Genomic DNA, 19,758 nt, shown 5'->3' on the forward strand with positions numbered 1-19,758 from the left:
TATTTTCCTGGATTTAAAACATTTCTCGGTAGACCAATAAAAAATTCAATCAAGTACCGTTCTTATCTTTCCTTCCCCAAAAAGGAAAGAATGGTCAATAAGTTTGAACTTATTGCCAACTGTCCAGATCATGGGTGCTTCACTGGTAAAAATCATTTTTGTCGAGTTCCAAATGTTCATGCTCTGATTCTTTATTTAATAGAATTTTCTACATTTTTCAGCTCAAAACAATTCGAAGTTTTTGATGTGGAACTCCTCAAATTTACGGACTGTCAAAGGAAGACTACAGGATTTTACTCTGATGTTGTGTGCGACTGACAGGCTTTTGTTAAGCCTTTACAAGGCAATTTTGTCGGAACATTATCACGCTAAGTTTGAATGTTGCTTGAGATCCGATCATGAGGTTCTAGTTTCAACGGGACAAAATTTGGCCCGATGATTTAGTGACTTACAAAATGTTTTCTTCAATAGTTTTTCTCCATCCTCAGTAGTCTTTCTACGTCAACTGCTGTCAGGAGTCGGTTTTGCCTGCTTTTATTAGGGTTGGCTGCTTATAAAACCAGCACTCTTTTCTTCAATAGAATTTGAAATCAGCAGGGGTTGGCCAGTGGAGGAAGATGCCACAGGCAGGGAGGAGGAGGACTTCAGCACCGGGCCACACTCTGTTCTAATGATGAGCGTGAGAGAAAACACCCAGGGGCTGATAAACTTGCGTAATATGAGGCAGCTTCTTGCACATGTGAGGGCATTCGATCTACTCTGCGACATGGTTTTGGAGAATGTTAGGGAGATGTGGACTGTGGAACGGAAAACTGGTAAAGGCAAGGAGAGCTCGAGCACTTAACAGAGAGATGCTCATCGGCAAGATGCTCCTCCTGGGGATTCTGTTATTTTCATCCTTCAATCCCGAGACTCGCGTGATATTTTTATGCATGGGATTTCTCTACATAAAGAAAATAAGGCTGATTGGGAAAAGGGGGAAAGAGGCAAAGAAAGCAAGAAGGAATAATATGTTCTGAAAATACAAGGGAGCCATGCCTGAAGGTCAGTACTCTCACTGAATCGATGAAATAAATCAATAAGATGCAGGTGAAAAATGTCAAGAAGTGTGATACTGCACTTTTATATTGCCATGTTCTGAAAAAATCTCAAGGGTTTTGATAAATAAAAGTGTCATTTGTATAAATAGCCATAGCTTAGTTACATTGGTAAATACAAGAGAATAGATGCTACAACAGACAACAAGGCATATTAAGATGGAACTATCTAGTTGCTTCTGTAGGAGCTCTCTGATAAATAATTGACTCATCCGAACCTGGTTTGGCATGATACTGCCCGTAGAATGCATATATTGCAACCATGATAATGCTCAGGACAACAAATCTCACCCAGGCTTCATGGTGCAACTGCATAAAGGAAAGTTGGCCATCATTAACTAGCTTTTCTATAAGAATATATTAATTTCAGAGGTTGGCAATTTGTAAGGAGACATTGCTTGTAAAAATGATTCTCTAAAAGTGCACCTGAGCAAACAGGAACATGTTGAAGAAGACGCAAACAGCTGGCACAATGGGAACCCCAGGACACGAAAACCCTGGAGGGTTGGTGTAAGTCTGTGAGAAAAATAAACGGAAGGCATTACAGGCCATTCAAAAATTCACAGGACTGGAGAAAATCATGAAGAAGATGGAAGCCAGCCTCACAAAACTGGTAAATACATAGCCTACATTAGACAGGAGAGGCCTTGCTGGCCCTTAAAAAAAAAAGTCGAGCAAACACCATTATATAACTCAACAGTTAGCCCTTTAAATAGATTAAAATCCCAACAAAAGAAAACTCAGCAGGAAAATCAAAAGAGGAATATTTGTTTGATGAGATGCAACTAGTGCTCCAGGAATATTACCAGGCATCAAGAAATTCATACTTCCAAAATGTCCTAATGCACAGTCTAGGTTACAGAAGGGCGTAATGAATCAACAAAAAAGATGCCCACATTCCAAAGCCAGCAGAGTTCTCAAGTATTTTTTGATTCGTTTCGCTAGTTACCTCTACAACTAAGAATCGGTGTTCCGTGTGTGTGAAAAGAAAAACAAATAAAGTTCTCATAAAAAAAAAAAATAAAAAATAAAAAAAAAACCACTGTTTAAAGACCACCCCCATAGACACCAGAACTCACCACCATCTAAATCATAGCATGTCCGTTGATAACAACATTTCATCAAGGTAGAACAGAAGAAACAAAAATTTAATCTCCACACATTAGGACAATATTATCAGATTTTTACCCTCATGATAACCACTTAATCATTATCATAAACTGTGGAATTAGTAAGAAGAAACATTCCACAAAAGGCACAATATAATACTCACCTGACGGCAACAAAGAGCAGCAGTAGCAAGTATAGCTATAACAACTGCCACGACTAGAAAAATAAATGAAGCACTAAAACGGTAGAAGAGTCCAGCAGCAAAACCACAGCAGGCAACTGTGACAATGCAAAGAACCCCTTCCCTCCATGCTGAAGTCCATCTTGAAGAAAATTGACTTGCTGTCTTATCCTTCCAGCGAAGGGCTAGGACGCATGCTGAAACAACAGAATAACCTGTCTGCAACCAGTCTAATACAATGTCAGGTGCGTATAACCCGCTAATAAAAATCAAAGCACTCAAGCACTACTGCTGACAAGAAGTGTGAAGCCTTGAAAATCAAAATGCTGAAGCACTACCAATGACAACAAGCATGGAATTTTAAGAATTCATTTCCTGCCTAAACACAAACACATCACAGCATGCCATGTCATTTGTGATTCGATTTGATATTGCAGGAACTGGCAGGCACACTGCAATGTGATTGGTAAGTGCAGGTGGCAGTTTTAGAAAATAGATAGCAACTGCATCTTAAACAGGTTGCAGGATTTTATTCACACCTGAATTCTAGTACAGAAGAAGATCAGAACAACATACCAATGCACCAACTGACAGAATGTGTGAGAGCACGTGCACATTAAACAACCCTCCCAGAGTGCCAGCAACAATACCAACCCAGACTTGAGAATGAATAGGAGTATGACGTGTTGGGTGCACTTTAGAAAATAAAGAAGGCAGAAAACCATCCCTTCCAAGACCCAGATATAATCGAGACTGTTTATGAGAAACAAGCTGTCACTCACAATTGCACAGCTATGAAAGCATGTAATTATATGCAAGGTCGATGTGTGTCACCTGAACGTAAAGACCAACTAAAAGGGTCGTTGTAAGTCCAGCAACAGCACCTATGCTGATTAAAATAGAAACATATTTCAAGCCCTTGGAGGTGAAAGCCTCAGCCAATGGAGCATCTTCCCCAAGGAGATAGTAAGGCACCATCCCAGTGAGCACCAAACAGACTCCAATATAAAGTGCAATGCATATGACAAGACTTCCAATGATGCCTAGCGGCAGGTCCCGCTGAAAACCAAACAAAACAGGAAAACAAAATTTACACAATCAGATTACATACACGATTCTTAAAATCATGATTGGATTTTTTTTCATAATCTAATATATTTAGCACCAAATCAACAGAACATGCCTGTGGTCTCCTAGATTCTTCAGCTGAATTTGCAACTGCATCAAACCCAACATATGCAAAGAACACTACAGTGGCTCCAGTTAATATTTCCTTAACACCATGTGGAGCAAAAGGTGACCAGTTCGAAACATCAACCTCAAAAGCACCCACAAAGATTACAATGATAACAATGATAACCTGTACCAAAGCCAAACCAAACTAAGTCATTACATCTATTCTAATCTCACATCTTTCATCAACATTTGCACACAATATTCAACAATAACTCTGTGTGCAAGTATACATACCTTTAATACAGTCATGAAAGAGTTCACAATCGAAGATTCTCCGACACCCAAGCACAAAATTACAGTCAAAAGAGCAAGTAAAAATGGCGCTAACAAATTTATGGAAAGAGTTCCTCCGAAGAACTCTTCACCACCATGTCCAATCCAACTCGGAATATTATCTTTAAAAACAGGGAACATCTCTAAAATCGTAACAACATAACTTGCTAAGCTTCTTGCTATACTAGCTGCCCCAATGTGATAATCAATCATCAACTGCCCAAAAACAAGAAAAGCAGTAAGCTCATTGAAAGCTGAGTATGCGTACAGGTATGCTCCTCCAACAACAGCAGGTAAACGTGAAGCCAACTCTGCGTAACACAGTGCATTCAACACACACGATAACCCAGCTAGTATAAAACTGAATGTTACCCCTGCATTGCAACATACCAAGAACACAATTAATAAGAACAGTTCAACAGAAGCATAAATCAAGCAATTCATATTGTTTATATCGATCAAGACAATCAATTTGGGTAGCATTTAGTACACAGATTTCTGTCCCCCCCCCCCCCCACGGCACATCCTTGTCATCTCCATCAGCTAAGTGCGTTTGGTGAAACAACGAACGAAACTAGAGTAGACATGACAAGATGGGACAGGACCTTATCAGAGAACAACGTATAAAATCTGGCACGGGGCCAAACACAAGTACAACTGTAATCGGCCTGCACAATCCTTTCCAATTTCACATACCAATGCTACCCATGTACTCAATCCATTGTAAGAGCATAAACTTTTAAATTTATCGGCTCAGCTTGTGAGTCAATCGGAATTAACTCCTCCCCCGGTCAAACTTAAGATGACTCCTCCCCAGGTCAAACTTAAGGTCTATCTATCTAAACACCAGACTAACTCAAGTTCTTCATCGATCAGACCTGAAGAAAATTATATATACGTATTGTATACACAAGAAAACTCATACTCGCTACTGTATAGCATTACTTATTTTGAATCGAATAAAAATCATGTGATACACGTGCTTAAAAGTATGATGTTAGATTGAAGTGGAGAATACAGACCGGGGCCAGCGTCGCGAGCGACGGTCCCGGTGACAACAAAGATGCCGGCGCCGATGGAGGCACCAACGCCAAGGAGGATGAGATCGAGGAGGCCGAGGCGACGGACGAGGGCATCAGTGGAATTACGAGAGACGAGGATGGTGTCAAGTGGAGAATTTATAGGTTTGGTCCTGAGAGCTGAGGAGCAGAAGTGAGAAAACCAGGACGGGGAGGAGGAGGAGGAGGAGGAGGGAGGAGGAGTTTTCTGGCCCCCCATTGATCACAGGATTTTTTTTATTTCTTTTTCCTCTATCAGGATCTCATAAATTATAGCGACTATCCGTTGATACGGTGCTGCGGATTGGATGTATGTTTGGTTTGTTAATGTTATTTTTTGTGCTATGCGTCATGGATGATGTTTTTTTTTTTCCCCATTTCAATTCATATTGCCAAATTTCTTTTCTTTACTGCTCTCTCTTTTTTTTTTCCTTTATCTGAAAAAAACTTCAGTCTTATTATTTTTCAGTTGGTGAGTTGATCTCTTTGCAACGTTGTTTTTTTTCATGTTGGTGTAAAACTGCCTTCTGAATATATATTAGTGTAAAAGTCTGGATGGTTTTCTTAAGAAAAAAAATAAACGAAAGGATAGAGAGCTCAAGTTAACTTGAGGACCACACCGTGGATATTTGATGGAAGAATATTCTGTGTTTCTTTATTTTAAAAATATTTAAAAAAAAATTTATTTTTTTTTTAGTTTTTTTGTTGTAAATTAATATTTTTTTGTATTTATTTTTTATTATGATATGCTGATGTTAAAAATATTTTTTAAAAAATAAAAATATATATATTATTTTGATATATTTTTTAATACAAAATATTTTAAAAAATAACTAATATTAAAAACTTAATTAAATTCCTAATAGGAGTCCTCTTGTCACATTCCCTTGCTTATTCATTAGTTGGTGTTTTTATGTTGCTGTTTTTAAAATATTTTATATTTGTAAATATATTAAAATAATATTTTTTATATTTTTTTAAAATTTATTTTTTACATCAATATATTAAAATAATTTAAAACTAAAAAAAAATAAATTTTTTAAAAAATAATTTTTAAACCAAAAAATAAACACAAGTATAGACATTTATACAAACCAACACATTTGAAAAAGAAAAAAAAAACAAAAAAGAAACTCATCATGTTGAACTCTTTCCTCGTTGAATAAAAAAATAAAAAAATAAATGAACGGATACGCAAAATCCAAACATCAAAACATTTTTAAGAATTTACAGTGTTGTCTAACTTGTTCCCACCATGGAGTGCTGGGATTAATAAAAGCTAAAGGTGAATTGAAAAATATTGTAGATCTACATTTATTGGCACTGTCAACGATATCTTTATTTCTCTCGTCAAAAAAATTTAAAACTAATTATTGGAGGTATTAAAATATTTTTACATCACACGTTAGTTATTATCAAATTAACCATGAACAAGTATGTTTTTTTTTTACATTTTAAAAAGCTGTTGAAAAAAATCAAATACTTTAAATAAAAATTTTCAATATTGGTATTGGGATGATTTGGCATTTTCAAAATAATTTTTTTTTTGTTATTATCATGTAAAATATTAGAAAAGGAATTTTATATTTTACCACATATTAAAAATAAAATAAAAATCAAAATCACAATTTTAAAGTATTCTTATCTTTTCATAGTAAAATGATTTAATTATACTTAAAAGTAATAAAAAAAAAAACCTTATGTGTGGGAGATTTTTTGTCCTTTCAATTTCTTAACATGATAAAATGACTTTAATATCCTTAAAATTAAAAAAAAAAAAGTTATTAAACTTACTTCCAGTGTTTTTTCTTGTAATTTTTGTCATGATTTTTTTTTTTATAATAAAGTTGGTTTAGGACAATTTAATATTTTAATAAATATAAAATATTCTAAAATCAATTGGCATATTGAGCGTCTTTGCACTTTTCAAGCAATGTGTGAGGTGCATTCATCATCTTAACACAATCATTTTATTAAAGAAGGTTCATAATATAATTTTAAAATCTAACGGGGCTTAACAAGTTGAATTAGGACTAGATTGACTCATGGTCAAAACTAGGCTGAATTTAAATAAAAATAAGAGGAAGTAAAAATTCTTTTAACTCGGTCAAAAGCTCTGATTAATTTAATAAAAAACTTGATTGTAGGCCATGAACTCTTTATTTTTTTAACAAAAATAATATTGTTTTGATTTGTTAGAAAAATTAGAACTAATTTAGAACGACTCGTTGACTTAAACAAAACTTTTAATTCAAATGATCAATCCATATCAGTCACCAGTAAAAACTCTAGTCCATAACTCTAGGGGTCATGGTTGTTTCAGGTCCTGTAAAAAAATCGTTGAATCCAGTCATCTATCCCATAAATTCAAGCCATTAATGAATACGCACAAATTTTTGAAAGCAACTTGTGAAAACGTTTTTAATAAAATTAACACATTAAAACAATTTAAAAATATAAAACAAAAATTTTAAAAATTATGATTTTAACCGCGTTTCCACTCATTGCATCAATAACAACGTTGAGAGATCAATAACAATTTTGCCACCTGTATATAAGTAAAAATCAGGTATTGCAGCCATATTCAATACAGTGATTGGTGTGAGAATTTTACAACGTGAATTGTAAGAGTAAACATTTTATACCTAATTCTATACTGATAAATTAAATATACAATTTCCTTTCTCCAATGAACTAGTTTTATGCGATATCAAGTGATCAAATAAATGATTGTGTCACTAGCATCCCAATTCAGCCTTGAATTTAAATTTAATAAAAAAAAATTGTATATTACACACACACGCACTCTTTCTCCATTCAATCAAGTAAATTTTTCATGCTAATTTTCATATATCATGTCTAAATCACTTTTGTTAATTTTATTCTATGATTTGAGATTCGCGGCCTGCTATTGATATAATTCAAATGTTTACTAATAACACATCCCTAACCAAAAATAAAAACCCAAGAGTGCATATCCTATTAGTTAATAATGAATATACATGTTGGTTTGCGCTAGGCCACAATCAAGATACTTTTTTTTTGTTAAAAAAAAAAAAAAATATTTGAGCAATACAGCATATAATTTTTTTTTTTTTTAAAGGGATGAAGCTAAGACTCTAGTCAATCAAATAAAAATTAAAAATAAAAATAAAACTAATAAACAAAGAAAAAAGAAATAGACATGAGCTAACAAAATAGAGTATGCCAATTATGAAAGTCGGGTCATGATATCATGATAAGCCAACATGAAGCAAGTAAAAAAAAAGTTGAAGTCTAATTCTAAACAAATCAAATGTAGATAAATGAAATTTAAAAAAAAAATCCAATAAACCAGGCAAGCCGACCAAACTTTGTTACCTAGAACATGTAATGAAATAGCTCAATAGAAAGCAAACTAGAAAGGATTACGAAGCTCAATTAAAAAAAAAACCAATATTGAAGGACAAAATCTAACAAACATTAAACAATCCTGAAAAAAAACCAATTTAACCTTAGACTAATTAACCAAACCTGTGGTCCAAGTGATGGGGCTCAGATAAACAAACAAGAAGGAAACTAAAAAAAATCATGAAACTTAATATGCAAAAACTCCAACCTTGATATATGGAATTGAAAATAAAATTAATTCTCAATCAATTTAGTGTTGGAAGATGAAATCGAAAAAAAAAAATTAAAGAATTTTCCAAAGTAAGTTCAACAAAGAACAATAAATAAAAAGAATCAAGATAACCCAAGTCATTTTAAAAATAAATAAAAAATATATAGAAAGCAAATAAATAAAAATAATGGAGTCTAAAATCCAATCAAGTAAATATTGAATTTTGAAACTGAAAAAAAAAAGCAAATCTGAATAAATCTTCTAAATTTAGGTTACTATTTAAGATTTACAACTTGTGAAATTCTAAACCCGAGTTCAATTAAAAAACTCAATCCCCAACCAATTTAATGTTGAATGATGAAATTAAGAAAAAAAATCAATTTTAAAAAATTATAAGAGTGAAAAAAATAGAAATCCATAGAATGAGAATCAAATTTGACCGATAAAAAAACTTTAAAATAATGAAATTAAAAAAAAACACACTTTTAAAAAATATCTTAATAAAAAAAATAACAATAAAAAAACGGGGACCAAACTTGCAAGATTAGAAGATCAAAGAATGATGAAATTGAAAAATAATTTAAAATAAAATAAATAATAATAAAAGGAATATGAATCAAATTTGAATGAATAAAAAATTAAAGGGCTGCTTTAAAATTTTAGAGGAACCATGAAAATTAAGAATAAAAAAAAAAAAAAGAGAGAAAAGAAGAAGCCATTGGTGTCCAACCGAACAACCGATGACAACATGCACTACCTCATTACACAAGGGATACCAAGATGATTTAAACACTTTTGTGGAATGCGGTGTTTGGTCATCAAACAACCTTAAACGCATCAATACAACTTTTTTTTTAATAATATTTGTATTTAACCATGTAAAAATACAAAAATATCCTTCACGTAAGCTTAAGGAAACTTAAGTAATTTAATTGTTGTTGAAAAAAATTAAAATACAAAAATCCCAAGCCTAAGATTATTAATTTTTTATTTACAAGAATAACCAAATAATTACATCAAAAGAAAAATAAAAAAAAATAACTCCAATCAAATCTAAAATGAACATAAGACCATTAAAAAAAAAAATACAATTATCTCTAATAAACAACTTATTTTTTTTAGAAGGAAAAAATAATAATTTTACTATTTTACTCCATAATAAATCAAGACATTTCTTTTTCCCATATATTTTAGATTTTCTCTTAAAATTTACATCCATCGGATTCAATTCTGGTAATTTTACCAAAAAAAGCTCAAAAATAACCCATGTAATAGAATGAATTCTGATAAACAGCCATTTAGAGAGAAAAAATAAAATAAGATGCAATGGCGGTGAATGAAGTCCAGGATGTGCACAAGTAGGTTAACTCCAATACCATCCTCCCTGTCTTACCTATCTCACCCTCATTACTGTGAAGTAATTCAATCCCAATCCCATTTTTGTTTATTTTTATCCCTCCACAAAACCACAAAAATAAACTCTCTCTCTCTCTCTCACACTGCTTAGTGCTTCCCCACAAAGTTAACAAAAAAAGAAAAAGAAAAAAGAAAACAATAGAAGGGTAGAGACTCACATGCCTTCTTCAGGGTTTCATCCCTCTTCTCTCATATTTGCCCACCCGAATTCTCTGCTTCTTTCCCTCAATTTTGTATCTCTTCTATAACATGTTGAAGCTTCATTGACCCTTTATTGAATGCAGTTACCTTATGAAAAGCTAACTGATTTAATCTACCAAAAAGCTTCAATCTTTCAGGGTTTACTCTTAAAAACTCAAATAAGTCCCAGCAACCCAGGTTTGATTAGCCATTGATTTTATTGCCTATAGTGCATTCATGACCTTAATGATTATTGGGTTCTCGGTCTTGCCGGTGTTGGGATATTGTAGATTACAATATTTCTATCTTTTCTGATTTGTATAAGCAATTCAGCATTATGCATTTACTTTTTTGTGGTCTAAATTTCCGAAGTGAGAAATTGGTGCTTTTGTGCTTTGAATTTCAAGTTTAAAGGATTTATATCAATGGGTTCTCGCCTGTTTCTTCAATACTTATAGGGTTGAGGTGTGTGACTTGATCGAGATATGAATCGTAGGGTGCGGCAGAAAGTGGCGAAGAAGAGTAAGGAACAGGTGGAATTACCTAGTAACCCTGAAATTGGAGATGCGGGTTTGTGTCCTGATAGTAACGAGGATGTTGATTGGACTAGCTTGCCAGATGATACTGTGATTCAGTTATTTTCCTGTTTGAATTATCGTGACCGTGCAAGCTTGTCATCGACGTGCAAGACATGGAGGGTTTTAGGTCTTTCTTCGTGCTTGTGGATTTCATTTGATCTTCGCGCCCACAAATGCGATCCTGGAATGGCGGTTTCACTTGCTTCTAGGTGTGTGAATCTTCAGAAGATTCGGTTTCGTGGAGCAGAGTCTGCTGATGCAATAATACATCTTCAAGCAAGGAATTTACGTGAAATAAGTGGTGATTACTGTAGGAAAATAACAGACGCAACTCTTTCTATGATTGTTGCTCGGCATGAGGCCCTTGAAACCCTCCAACTTGGACCAGACTTCTGTGAGAAGGTAAGTAGTGATGCTATTAAAGCAATAGCGTTTTGCTGTCCCAAACTAAAGAAACTTCGGCTCTCTGGATTAAGGGATGTCTCTGTTGATGTCATCAATGCTTTAGCTAAGCATTGTCCAAATCTGATTGATATTGGGTTCTTGGACTGTCTAAAGGTTGATGAGGTAGCATTGGGGAATGTAGTATCTGTTCATTTCCTCTCAGTTGCTGGGACATCAAATATGAAGTGGGGCGTGGTCTCACATCTTTGGCATAAGCTGCCTAAATTGATCGGGTTGGATGTTTCAAGAACTGATATTGAACCAAGTGCAGTTTCTAGACTATTATCATTATCACCTAGCTTGAAGGTTTTGTGTGCAATGAATTGCCCAGTTCTTGAAGAAGACAATACCTTTAGTGTGAATAAATACAAAGGAAAATTGTTACTTGCCCTTTTCAATGACATTTTTGAAGGACTAGCCTCTTTATTTGCCGATACTACAAAGATGGGGAAAAATGTTCTTTTGGAGTGGAGGAATTTAAAGACCAAGGACAAGAATGTCGATGAAATCATGAATTGGCTTGAATGGATTCTATCCCATACCCTTTTGCGTACTGCTGAGAGCAATCCACAAGGTTTGGATGTTTTCTGGCTCAAGCTAGGCGCACCAATATTACTCAGTTTAATGCAGAGCTCACAGGAAGAAGTTCAAGAAAGGGCGGCCACAGGACTTGCAACGTTTGTGGTCATTGATGATGAAAATGCTAGCATAGATTGTGGAAGGGCCGAGGCAGTTATGCGAGATGGTGGCATACGTCTTCTTCTAAACCTTGCAAAATCTTGGAGGGAAGGTCTTCAGTCAGAGGCTGCTAAGGTGAATTTATTTCATGGACGTGCAAGCAGCACTGATTATAGCCAAATTATTGCACTGTCTAAACATTTTAAAAATGTTTTCCCATAATCTAGTCTCCTAAATGGTCTAATTTTATCTATTAATGTCTGGTTTCTTATTCTACTTATATTTACTCTCTGCTGTGAAATTATTGATTAGATGTCTCAGTTTGCTCTTGATTCTGACATGAAAATATGGATTGGGGTAAATATTCTAAATTGTTAATGATATAGGCAATAGCAAACTTGTCCGTGAATGCAAATGTAGCAAAAGCTGTTGCAGAAGAAGGAGGAATTGAAATCCTTGCTGGACTGGCAAGGTCCATGAACAGGCTGGTTGCCGAAGAGGCTGCTGGAGGGCTATGGAATCTTTCGGTCGGAGAAGAGCACAAGGTTTAATATTTTGTTTTTCTTTATTTTAACATCACAAGATACATGTCCTAAACTTCTAATTTTGGTGATTTCAAAATTATTGATAGGGTGCCATTGCTGAGGCTGGTGGCGTCAAAGCTCTGGTTGACCTTATATTCAAATGGTCCTCTGGTAGTGATGGAGTTCTGGTGAAGTCTTTAAAATCCTGCTCTATGTTGTAATCATATAAAACGTTCCCTTAACTGTGCATTGCTTTTCTTGTGTTTGACTCAAGTAAATGTAGTATAAATTTTTGAGTTTGTTTCCAATCAGGAACGTGCAGCTGGTGCTTTGGCAAATTTGGCAGCTGATGACAAGTGTAGCATGGAGGTTGCACTGGCAGGTGGTGTGCATGCTTTGGTGATGCTTGCTCGAAATTGCAAGTTTGAGGGAGTACAAGAGCAGGTGTGCTATTATTTATTATTAGGAGATATATTATGTGAAAAGGTGCATACTAAGATCTCTACAAGAGACATTGATCAATTTACTGTTGTTTGCAGGCTAAATGCTAGAATCAGAATTTGTTTGCTCTTAATATATTCCTTTTCATTTTCTCCTTTCTTGTTCTGTTGTATTAAATGTGACAACTCAACAGAGTTATAATCTCAGCTACATATAATTTTAAATATTGTTGAACTTTTCAGAAAGAATGTGGCAAAGAGCCATCAATAGACCATGACGATGATGGTTTTGGGCTTTGAAAATAACCTCATCAAGGTTCTGTGGTGACTGGTGTATCCCCCATTTCTAAGCAATGCCCACCATTAATCATGGTGCTTGAAATCCTACTACTTGAAACTAAGGCTCACATGAACTCCATATCAAAATGCCTTCGCTATTCCTTAACACTCTGCAGTGCTATGACTGTAATGACTTAGATAAGGAGGTTCCTGATTTGAAATTTGTAATTTCAAGGGTCCTATTTATTTCTACCAATTATTTCTTTGAAAGATTTTTTCTGTGTGAAATTGATTTGTTGTAAATTATTAATGTATCTTCATAATGCTAGGCTGCTCGTGCGTTAGCTAACTTGGCTGCTCATGGAGATAGCAATTCTAACAATGCTGCTGTTGGACAAGAAGCAGGCGCTCTTGAAGCCCTTGTTCAACTCACACGTTCGCTCCATGAAGGTGTCAGGTAATTCCTTTGCAAATCTGTATATGTATCCCTTATCTAAGCTTTTCTTTTCCCCTTGTGTTTCATATTTGTCCAATATTTTTGATTATCTAATCAATCTTAGCTTCTTTCTTCCTGCTATTGAATTCTTTTATCTGCATTAAGTCTATGATATTAATTTTGTCCATTCAAATCGCAATTTCTTACATACCAGAGGGTGCAATTTCCCTTTATCTATATCTATACTTCTGACAAGAAAAAGATAATAATGGCCAAGAGATGAGTTTAGTTTCTTCATTATTTATTGCGTGGTCTTAATTATCCTTTTCTTCACTGAGATTTTGTCTTCAATTCCCACTATCATCCAAGGACCAAGGAGTCAATGAAAATCCATCTTGAAGGCAACTTAAAATTCTTTGATGCTGTTCTTACCTATTTTGTCCAATTGCTTGCTAACTTAACCTTGATGGTCCTCCCTTTCTTTTCATTTGATGTTGCTTACCTTTTTGTCCATTTTCCTTGTTTGGAAAGAAAGGAAAAAGGAAGTACCTGGTCTGCAATTGTTTCCATCCTTTTATAAACCAGTATAGAATCTCATGTATTATGTTTTTTTGATCTTTGGGTGTATTTTGGTGTTTGAAACCATGGTTGTTGGGTTATGTTTTAGTAAAAAGTTTGTGTTTGCTCAACTTATTTGAAAATTATAGTTAGTTCAACTCTGTAGCATCCTGTTCTTGCAGCCTAATCACCTTAAATTTACTGGGCTTTTGTATTTGGAATCATTGTTTCTAATGTTTCTCCTAGTGGCTGTGGTAAAAAGCTGTATTTTCTGACCAATTGTAGTTTAGAAATCTACAAACCAAGACTCTTTATATGCACATGCATATTACATAATTATCTTCAATATTTTATCTGATATGTAGTACTTTGATTGCTTGTTAAACAGGCAGGAAGCTGCTGGTGCATTATGGAACTTATCATTCGATGACAGAAACCGAGAAGCAATTGCAGTAGCTGGTGGTGTTGAGGCCTTGGTAATATATTTACTTGCTACCTCCACGTGTAGTTTGTTTATGAGATCCATTGTAGCATTGACACACAATAGGAGGTGCTGCAATGAAAGTACTTCATATAATGTGCGTGTTTGAGAGAACAAGGTGCCTCTTTGTTAGCATTTTAAAGACTAGCTAGATGATGGATTCTTCATCAATAGAAATATCAATTTAAAGATACAAAATTAATGGCTGGTGCATGATTTATTTCTTTTTCTTTGTTGAAGTCAATGCATTATAAATATGAAAGTGACAGAAAGTGAAGCAAGACTTGCAGGGTTAATATTTGACCATTCAAAGCTTTAGTTGGGTTTTTAGTAATTACTTAATATAGCTAGTACTTAAGTAGCTTTTTGTAATGAGCTGATTCTATTTCCTGTTTAGTTCACTCTCCTGTGCTTCACTATCCTAATTATTCGATTCAAATTTCATGTGGGACTAATAGCTCTAGTCCTTGTATAAAGCAACCTACATTAACATTGAAGACAGATTATTATTGTTGGTTCATCATATAAACTGATCTTGAGATCGATTCTTTATTTTGCTTTTCTTCATCCTTTGGTTTTACATCAAGTGATGTCATAGAGGGTTTCAAGATTACTGATTGGTTTCCTCGAATTTGTCCCTGTTTACATTTGTGATTTCGTCATGGATCTCTTCTTTTTAGTAACTTTCCAATTGTTGGTCAAGATCATTTGGTTGTTTATTGCTTGTGTTGTAAAAAAAGCCAAAAGAAGTCACAGAAAAGTTTTTGGCCTCACTGTGGGGTTAAAGTTTATATCACATCATTTAGAAAACTCAAGATACGATCTCACAAGATATTTCCGGTGCATATCTCGACTCCAATAAGTATTATCATGGGATATTACTGCTACATGTTGCAATTACTAGGTTACCATGAACTAGCGATAAATTGCTGGATTCTCTAAACAAATCAGATCTTAATGCCTACAGATGGTAACAGAAGGAAACGTCGCCAGGAGATCCCTGCATTTGGAACCTGCTTCTGCGACTAGCCAAAGACCATATTTGGAATAACATTGCAGCCTTTCTGGAATCCTGCATTCTAATCCAGGAGATCACTGGCACTGTGTTCCATAACTGGTGTTCTTGGTGCCACTGTTGGCATCCTGTCCGAGTTTTTGCTACTTCAACACTTGAGATTTTTTTTTCCAATTAGGGGAGAATGATGGAAAATGAAGCAAGATTTCTAGGATTAATATTTTATAATTTAAGTTTTTATTATTTAGGAATTCTACTGTGTCCTTTTTAGCAGATGGTGATTTTTATTGGGAATTTAGTCTATATGGTATTTATTAGGGTTTTCCTGGTTTTGTTTCTTCTGTCCTTGTTGGATTTAGTTTCGTATTTGGATTATGAGTTTATTCAATTTCATATTCATTAAGCTTTTCTGTGGTTTTGTTTTTTCTGTTCATATTAGGATTAAGTTTTCTCATTTGGAATATCTTTGCTGCCTATATAAAGCATCCTAGCTAGTTGATCGATTTAATAAATAAAGATTGCCTCTCTTTATTTTGTTTTTTAAATCACTTGCTTGTACATTAATTGAATACTCATCAACAGAAGGCTTGCTTTTGTGAGGCAATATGTTTTCCTCATTTTGAGGTGAAGTGTTTGGAAACTGAAAGCTACAATTATATAGAAAACATATTCACCTTCAGTGAGAGTAAAAAACACTTCTGAAAGGGAAGACTGTCTTTTTGAAGTCAAGGTGACGTTACAAACATAAGCATAGTAAACTTGCTTGCTGCTTAAAAATGGTAATTTAACATCTGGTGGTTCCTCTTTCAACAGTTTCTAAAAATCAAGCCAGATGTGTTTTATGTTTTTGATGCCTCTCATCTGCATTTAATATGTGTTAACTTTAATACAGAGGCATCCTTTATATTGACTCATGCTTAGTTCAAGTTTTAAGAGAAACATTTACTCACTGTTCAAGATTTTGCTTTCAGAGGTGCAAATTCCTCCAATTATTTAAGTTCTTGTTTGCTCTGTGTGCTAATGGCCAATGATTTAAGCAGCAGCAATTTTACTTTTGTTTCTTAGTTTTATGATTTTTTCCTGATTTCATTTGATGACAAATCATGTATTCTACGTGGTAGGAAATTTCACCATGTATATTCTTAAGGTTTCATCTCATGTGGTGTATTCAGGTCGCCCTTGCACAATCTTGTGCAAATGCCTCTCCAGGTCTTCAAGAGAGGGCTGCTGGAGCTCTCTGGGGATTGTCAGTGTCAGAAGCCAACAGGTAAATGTGCTGGTTCAAGTTTTGGATCTCATTTTATTTTGTGTATTATGGATTGATAGATATTACCTAATGTACCAAGGAAATATGTATATGTTTTTGTCTGCATGCTCCTCAACTGAAGCCTACCCATATGGAAGTTTCCTCGCACTTGTTGTATGGGGAATTCTTCAAACCAGATAATTCTCTCTTTTTTGAGCCGTGAAAGGTAGAGGGATATCAGCTGCATCCAGCTGGTGGTGCACTGCACATTGTTTGAGAAAATGCATTTGTGATTAGCCTCATGATGTGTGATGATTATTTGGAGGATAGGAGGTTTTGCACTAGTGACCAAGTAAGAATGTTGAAAAGTGTTGCTCCACACTAACACTAATTAGTCATTATAAAGATAGATATGCATGGCATCTCTGTATCAGCAAAATGATGCACATGTAGTTGTATAGCTGCAATCAAACTATTTTTGTATTTTATGCAGTTTGACTGTACAAAGTTTGTTTATCTTCATTTCTATGTTGCAATTTTATGTTGTCCTTTTGTTTTAAATTCGTACTTCTGTAGACTAATAAACCTATATATTCTCAAATAAATGAAAGTTTTTTATTCTTAATTTTAGCCTTTATATTAATGCTAAATATATTTGTTGGTTTATATTAGCATTGCTATTGGACAAGAAGGAGGTGTGGCGCCTCTGATTGCTCTGGCACGCTCCGAGGCTGAGGTCAGTTTTTCAATCTCTTAATAGCCAAATTTTGAAATTTCTTATCATTATCAAGCATTTCTCCGACTCTTTTGAAAATTGTTATCAATTTTTATGCAACTTTAGCATTGTTGGCATATATAATCAAGTTCTCTACAGTCTGCAACTGCCTCAAACTTGCAAATTTCCTTTTGTTAACAAAACCCGACAAAACTTTAATGCATGTTTTCTCTTCCAGGATGTTCATGAAACTGCTGCAGGAGCTCTCTGGAATCTTGCTTTTAATCCAGGTAATGCTCTTCGTATAGTGGAGGAAGGGGGGGTTCCTGCGCTTGTTGATCTATGTTCTTCATCAGTATCAAAAATGGCTCGCTTCATGGCTGCATTAGCATTGGCCTATATGTTTGATGGGAGGTACTTACACAATTTCCATTTTGGGTGCATGAACAAAATATAATCATGCTCAGTAAATATTCCTGCCTTTCAGTTACAATTTTATTTTGATGTTTTTTCTTTTATTTTCTTATGCAGAATGGATGAATTTGCATTAATAGGAACTTCAACAGAAAGCATTTCAAAGAGCGTGAATTTAGATGGAGCTAGAAGGATGGCTTTGAAGCACATTGAGGCCTTTGTCCTTACATTTACTGATCCGCAAGCATTTGCCACTGCTGCTGCATCATCAGCTCCAGCAGCATTAGCACAAGTAACGGAGAGAGCTCGTATTCAAGAAGCAGGACATCTGCGATGCAGGTGCCTCTCTGTCTCATGCACTAACATGTGCAGCTTACACACTCCTAGTTATTACTGTTCCAAAAAAAATCATCTGCCCTAATTTGCAGCCTATTGTTGCATGAAGTAAGAACTATATAGGCTGATATTTCAATTTGCAGTTAGCCGCTTTATGATTAAACTTGCTTGTTAATGTAATTCAATTATGATTGCTATTGAATGAATGTAGATAATGCTGATTTTGTTTGACATGTAAAATTCTATTCTTGAACTTGCATCCAATTTCATGGAGGTCTTCTCTCTTCAGCACCACTTGCATCCAATTTCCTGTAGGTCTTGTTTCTTCAGCACTAAGACCATATCTTGGGCCCACACTTTATTACCCTTCTCTTTTCTTAACGGGCTGGGCTGCTCAGATAGTGTCAATTGACCAGGCTACCCATCTCGTGTTACCCATAATTGTTCACCAGTGTCATGAATGATTTCAATTTTATAGCGCTGTCTGGTTCTTTAGTTTACCATAATACTCATGAATGTGGTTTCACACCATTTTGTACAATTTACCTGATCAAACTTTTTTCTTTCTTCTCCCTTTCTTCCTTTTGTGGCCTCAGTGGAGCTGAAATTGGAAGATTTGTTGCCATGCTACGGAATCCTTCTTCTATACTAAAGGCATGTGCTGCATTCGCTCTTCTCCAGGTAATCTTTCTCGCCGAGACTCTTGAAAATGCCAGTTCCAACTTGTTTGAGTTCATTATCATTTATATCTTTCTACTGAATATTTGTATGGGTGAGTTCTTGTTTTCATGAATTTAATCCATCAATTACAGTTTACCGTTCCTGGTGGACGGCATGCTTTGCACCATGCGAGTCTCATGCAGAGTGCTGGAGCTGCGCGGGTCCTGCGAGCTGCAGCTGCTGCAGCAACTGCACCACTTGAAGCCAAAATCTTTGCAAGAATTGTGCTGCGCAATCTTGAGTACCACCATATAGAATCTTCAAATATGAAAGCAGTCTTAGTTTAGCTGATGGAAGCTAACAGACATCGAGTTCCAAGCTTCCTTTCTTACCCAGTGGAATAGAATGCGGTCTGCGTAGAGTATAATTCTCTCTTTCCCTGCATTTTTTTTAGGTATTTAGAGGTGGTTTAGTTGAGTTTCAGTGATTTTTGACCCCCTATGTAACAATTCCTTGTAGTTATATTGTAAGCACTTTTGGCTGGGGTTTGATCTAGAAACAAGTACATAAACATTTTTTTCTCCCATAGTATTCATTGCGACATCTTTTTCATACATCGATATTTGAACAGTTTGAGACTTGATGAGGCTTTGGTCAATTCCCTTTCTTCTTGGGGTCGTGGAAAATAGCTGAGGAAAGTGCTATAATTGGATTTTGGTTTTCATGAACTCTTAAGAAAACTTATGCAAACAAGAATATCATTAAAATTAAATTAAAAGAAAACTAATTTGTGTGACGAAAT

At 34.9% G+C, this 19,758-nt stretch overlaps 2 protein-coding genes across 7 annotated transcripts; one reads left to right on the forward strand and one right to left on the reverse strand.

The window, feature by feature from the left end:
* Nucleotides 1-345: 345 nt before the first annotated feature.
* On the reverse strand, nucleotides 346-5,299 carry LOC118042145 (cationic amino acid transporter 9, chloroplastic). 5 transcript variants are annotated; one of them, XR_004686418.2, is made up of 10 exons: nucleotides 4,920-5,299; nucleotides 3,859-4,271; nucleotides 3,572-3,748; nucleotides 3,223-3,447; nucleotides 2,965-3,141; nucleotides 2,371-2,607; nucleotides 1,524-1,613; nucleotides 1,316-1,406; nucleotides 846-943; nucleotides 347-754 (listed from the first exon to the last, which is right to left on the reverse strand). XR_004686418.2 is itself a non-coding variant. In XM_035049726.2 (9 exons), exons 1-9 carry the CDS (start codon nucleotides 5,173-5,175, stop codon nucleotides 927-929), a joined length of 1,683 nt encoding a protein of 560 aa, XP_034905617.1. In that variant the 5' UTR covers nucleotides 5,176-5,299; the 3' UTR covers nucleotides 346-926. The 5 variants fall into 5 exon arrangements, 3 of the variants coding, with proteins under 3 accessions (XP_034905617.1, XP_034905616.1, XP_073263812.1); XR_004686417.2 differs by having other exon boundaries at nucleotides 347-759; XM_035049726.2 differs by having other exon boundaries at nucleotides 346-943.
* A 4,585-nt stretch (nucleotides 5,300-9,884) lies between these two features.
* On the forward strand, nucleotides 9,885-19,537 carry LOC118042146 (protein ARABIDILLO 1). 2 transcript variants are annotated; one of them, XM_035049728.2, is made up of 13 exons: nucleotides 9,885-10,350; nucleotides 10,611-11,987; nucleotides 12,239-12,397; nucleotides 12,484-12,564; nucleotides 12,689-12,820; nucleotides 13,425-13,552; nucleotides 14,478-14,565; nucleotides 16,758-16,852; nucleotides 17,504-17,567; nucleotides 17,785-17,960; nucleotides 18,078-18,299; nucleotides 18,893-18,977; nucleotides 19,109-19,537. In XM_035049728.2, the coding sequence occupies exons 2-13, from the start codon at nucleotides 10,638-10,640 to the stop codon at nucleotides 19,301-19,303; spliced, it is 2,775 nt and encodes a 924-aa protein (XP_034905619.1). In that variant the 5' UTR covers nucleotides 9,885-10,350; nucleotides 10,611-10,637; the 3' UTR covers nucleotides 19,304-19,537. The 2 variants fall into 2 exon arrangements, with proteins under 2 accessions (XP_034905619.1, XP_034905618.1); XM_035049727.2 differs by having other exon boundaries at nucleotides 9,885-11,987.
* The last annotated feature ends 221 nt before the right edge of the window (nucleotides 19,538-19,758 follow it).

The sequence above is a fragment of the Populus alba genome, chromosome 2 (genome assembly GCF_005239225.2).
Source record: "Populus alba chromosome 2, ASM523922v2, whole genome shotgun sequence".
Lineage (NCBI taxonomy): Eukaryota > Viridiplantae > Streptophyta > Magnoliopsida > Malpighiales > Salicaceae > Populus > Populus alba.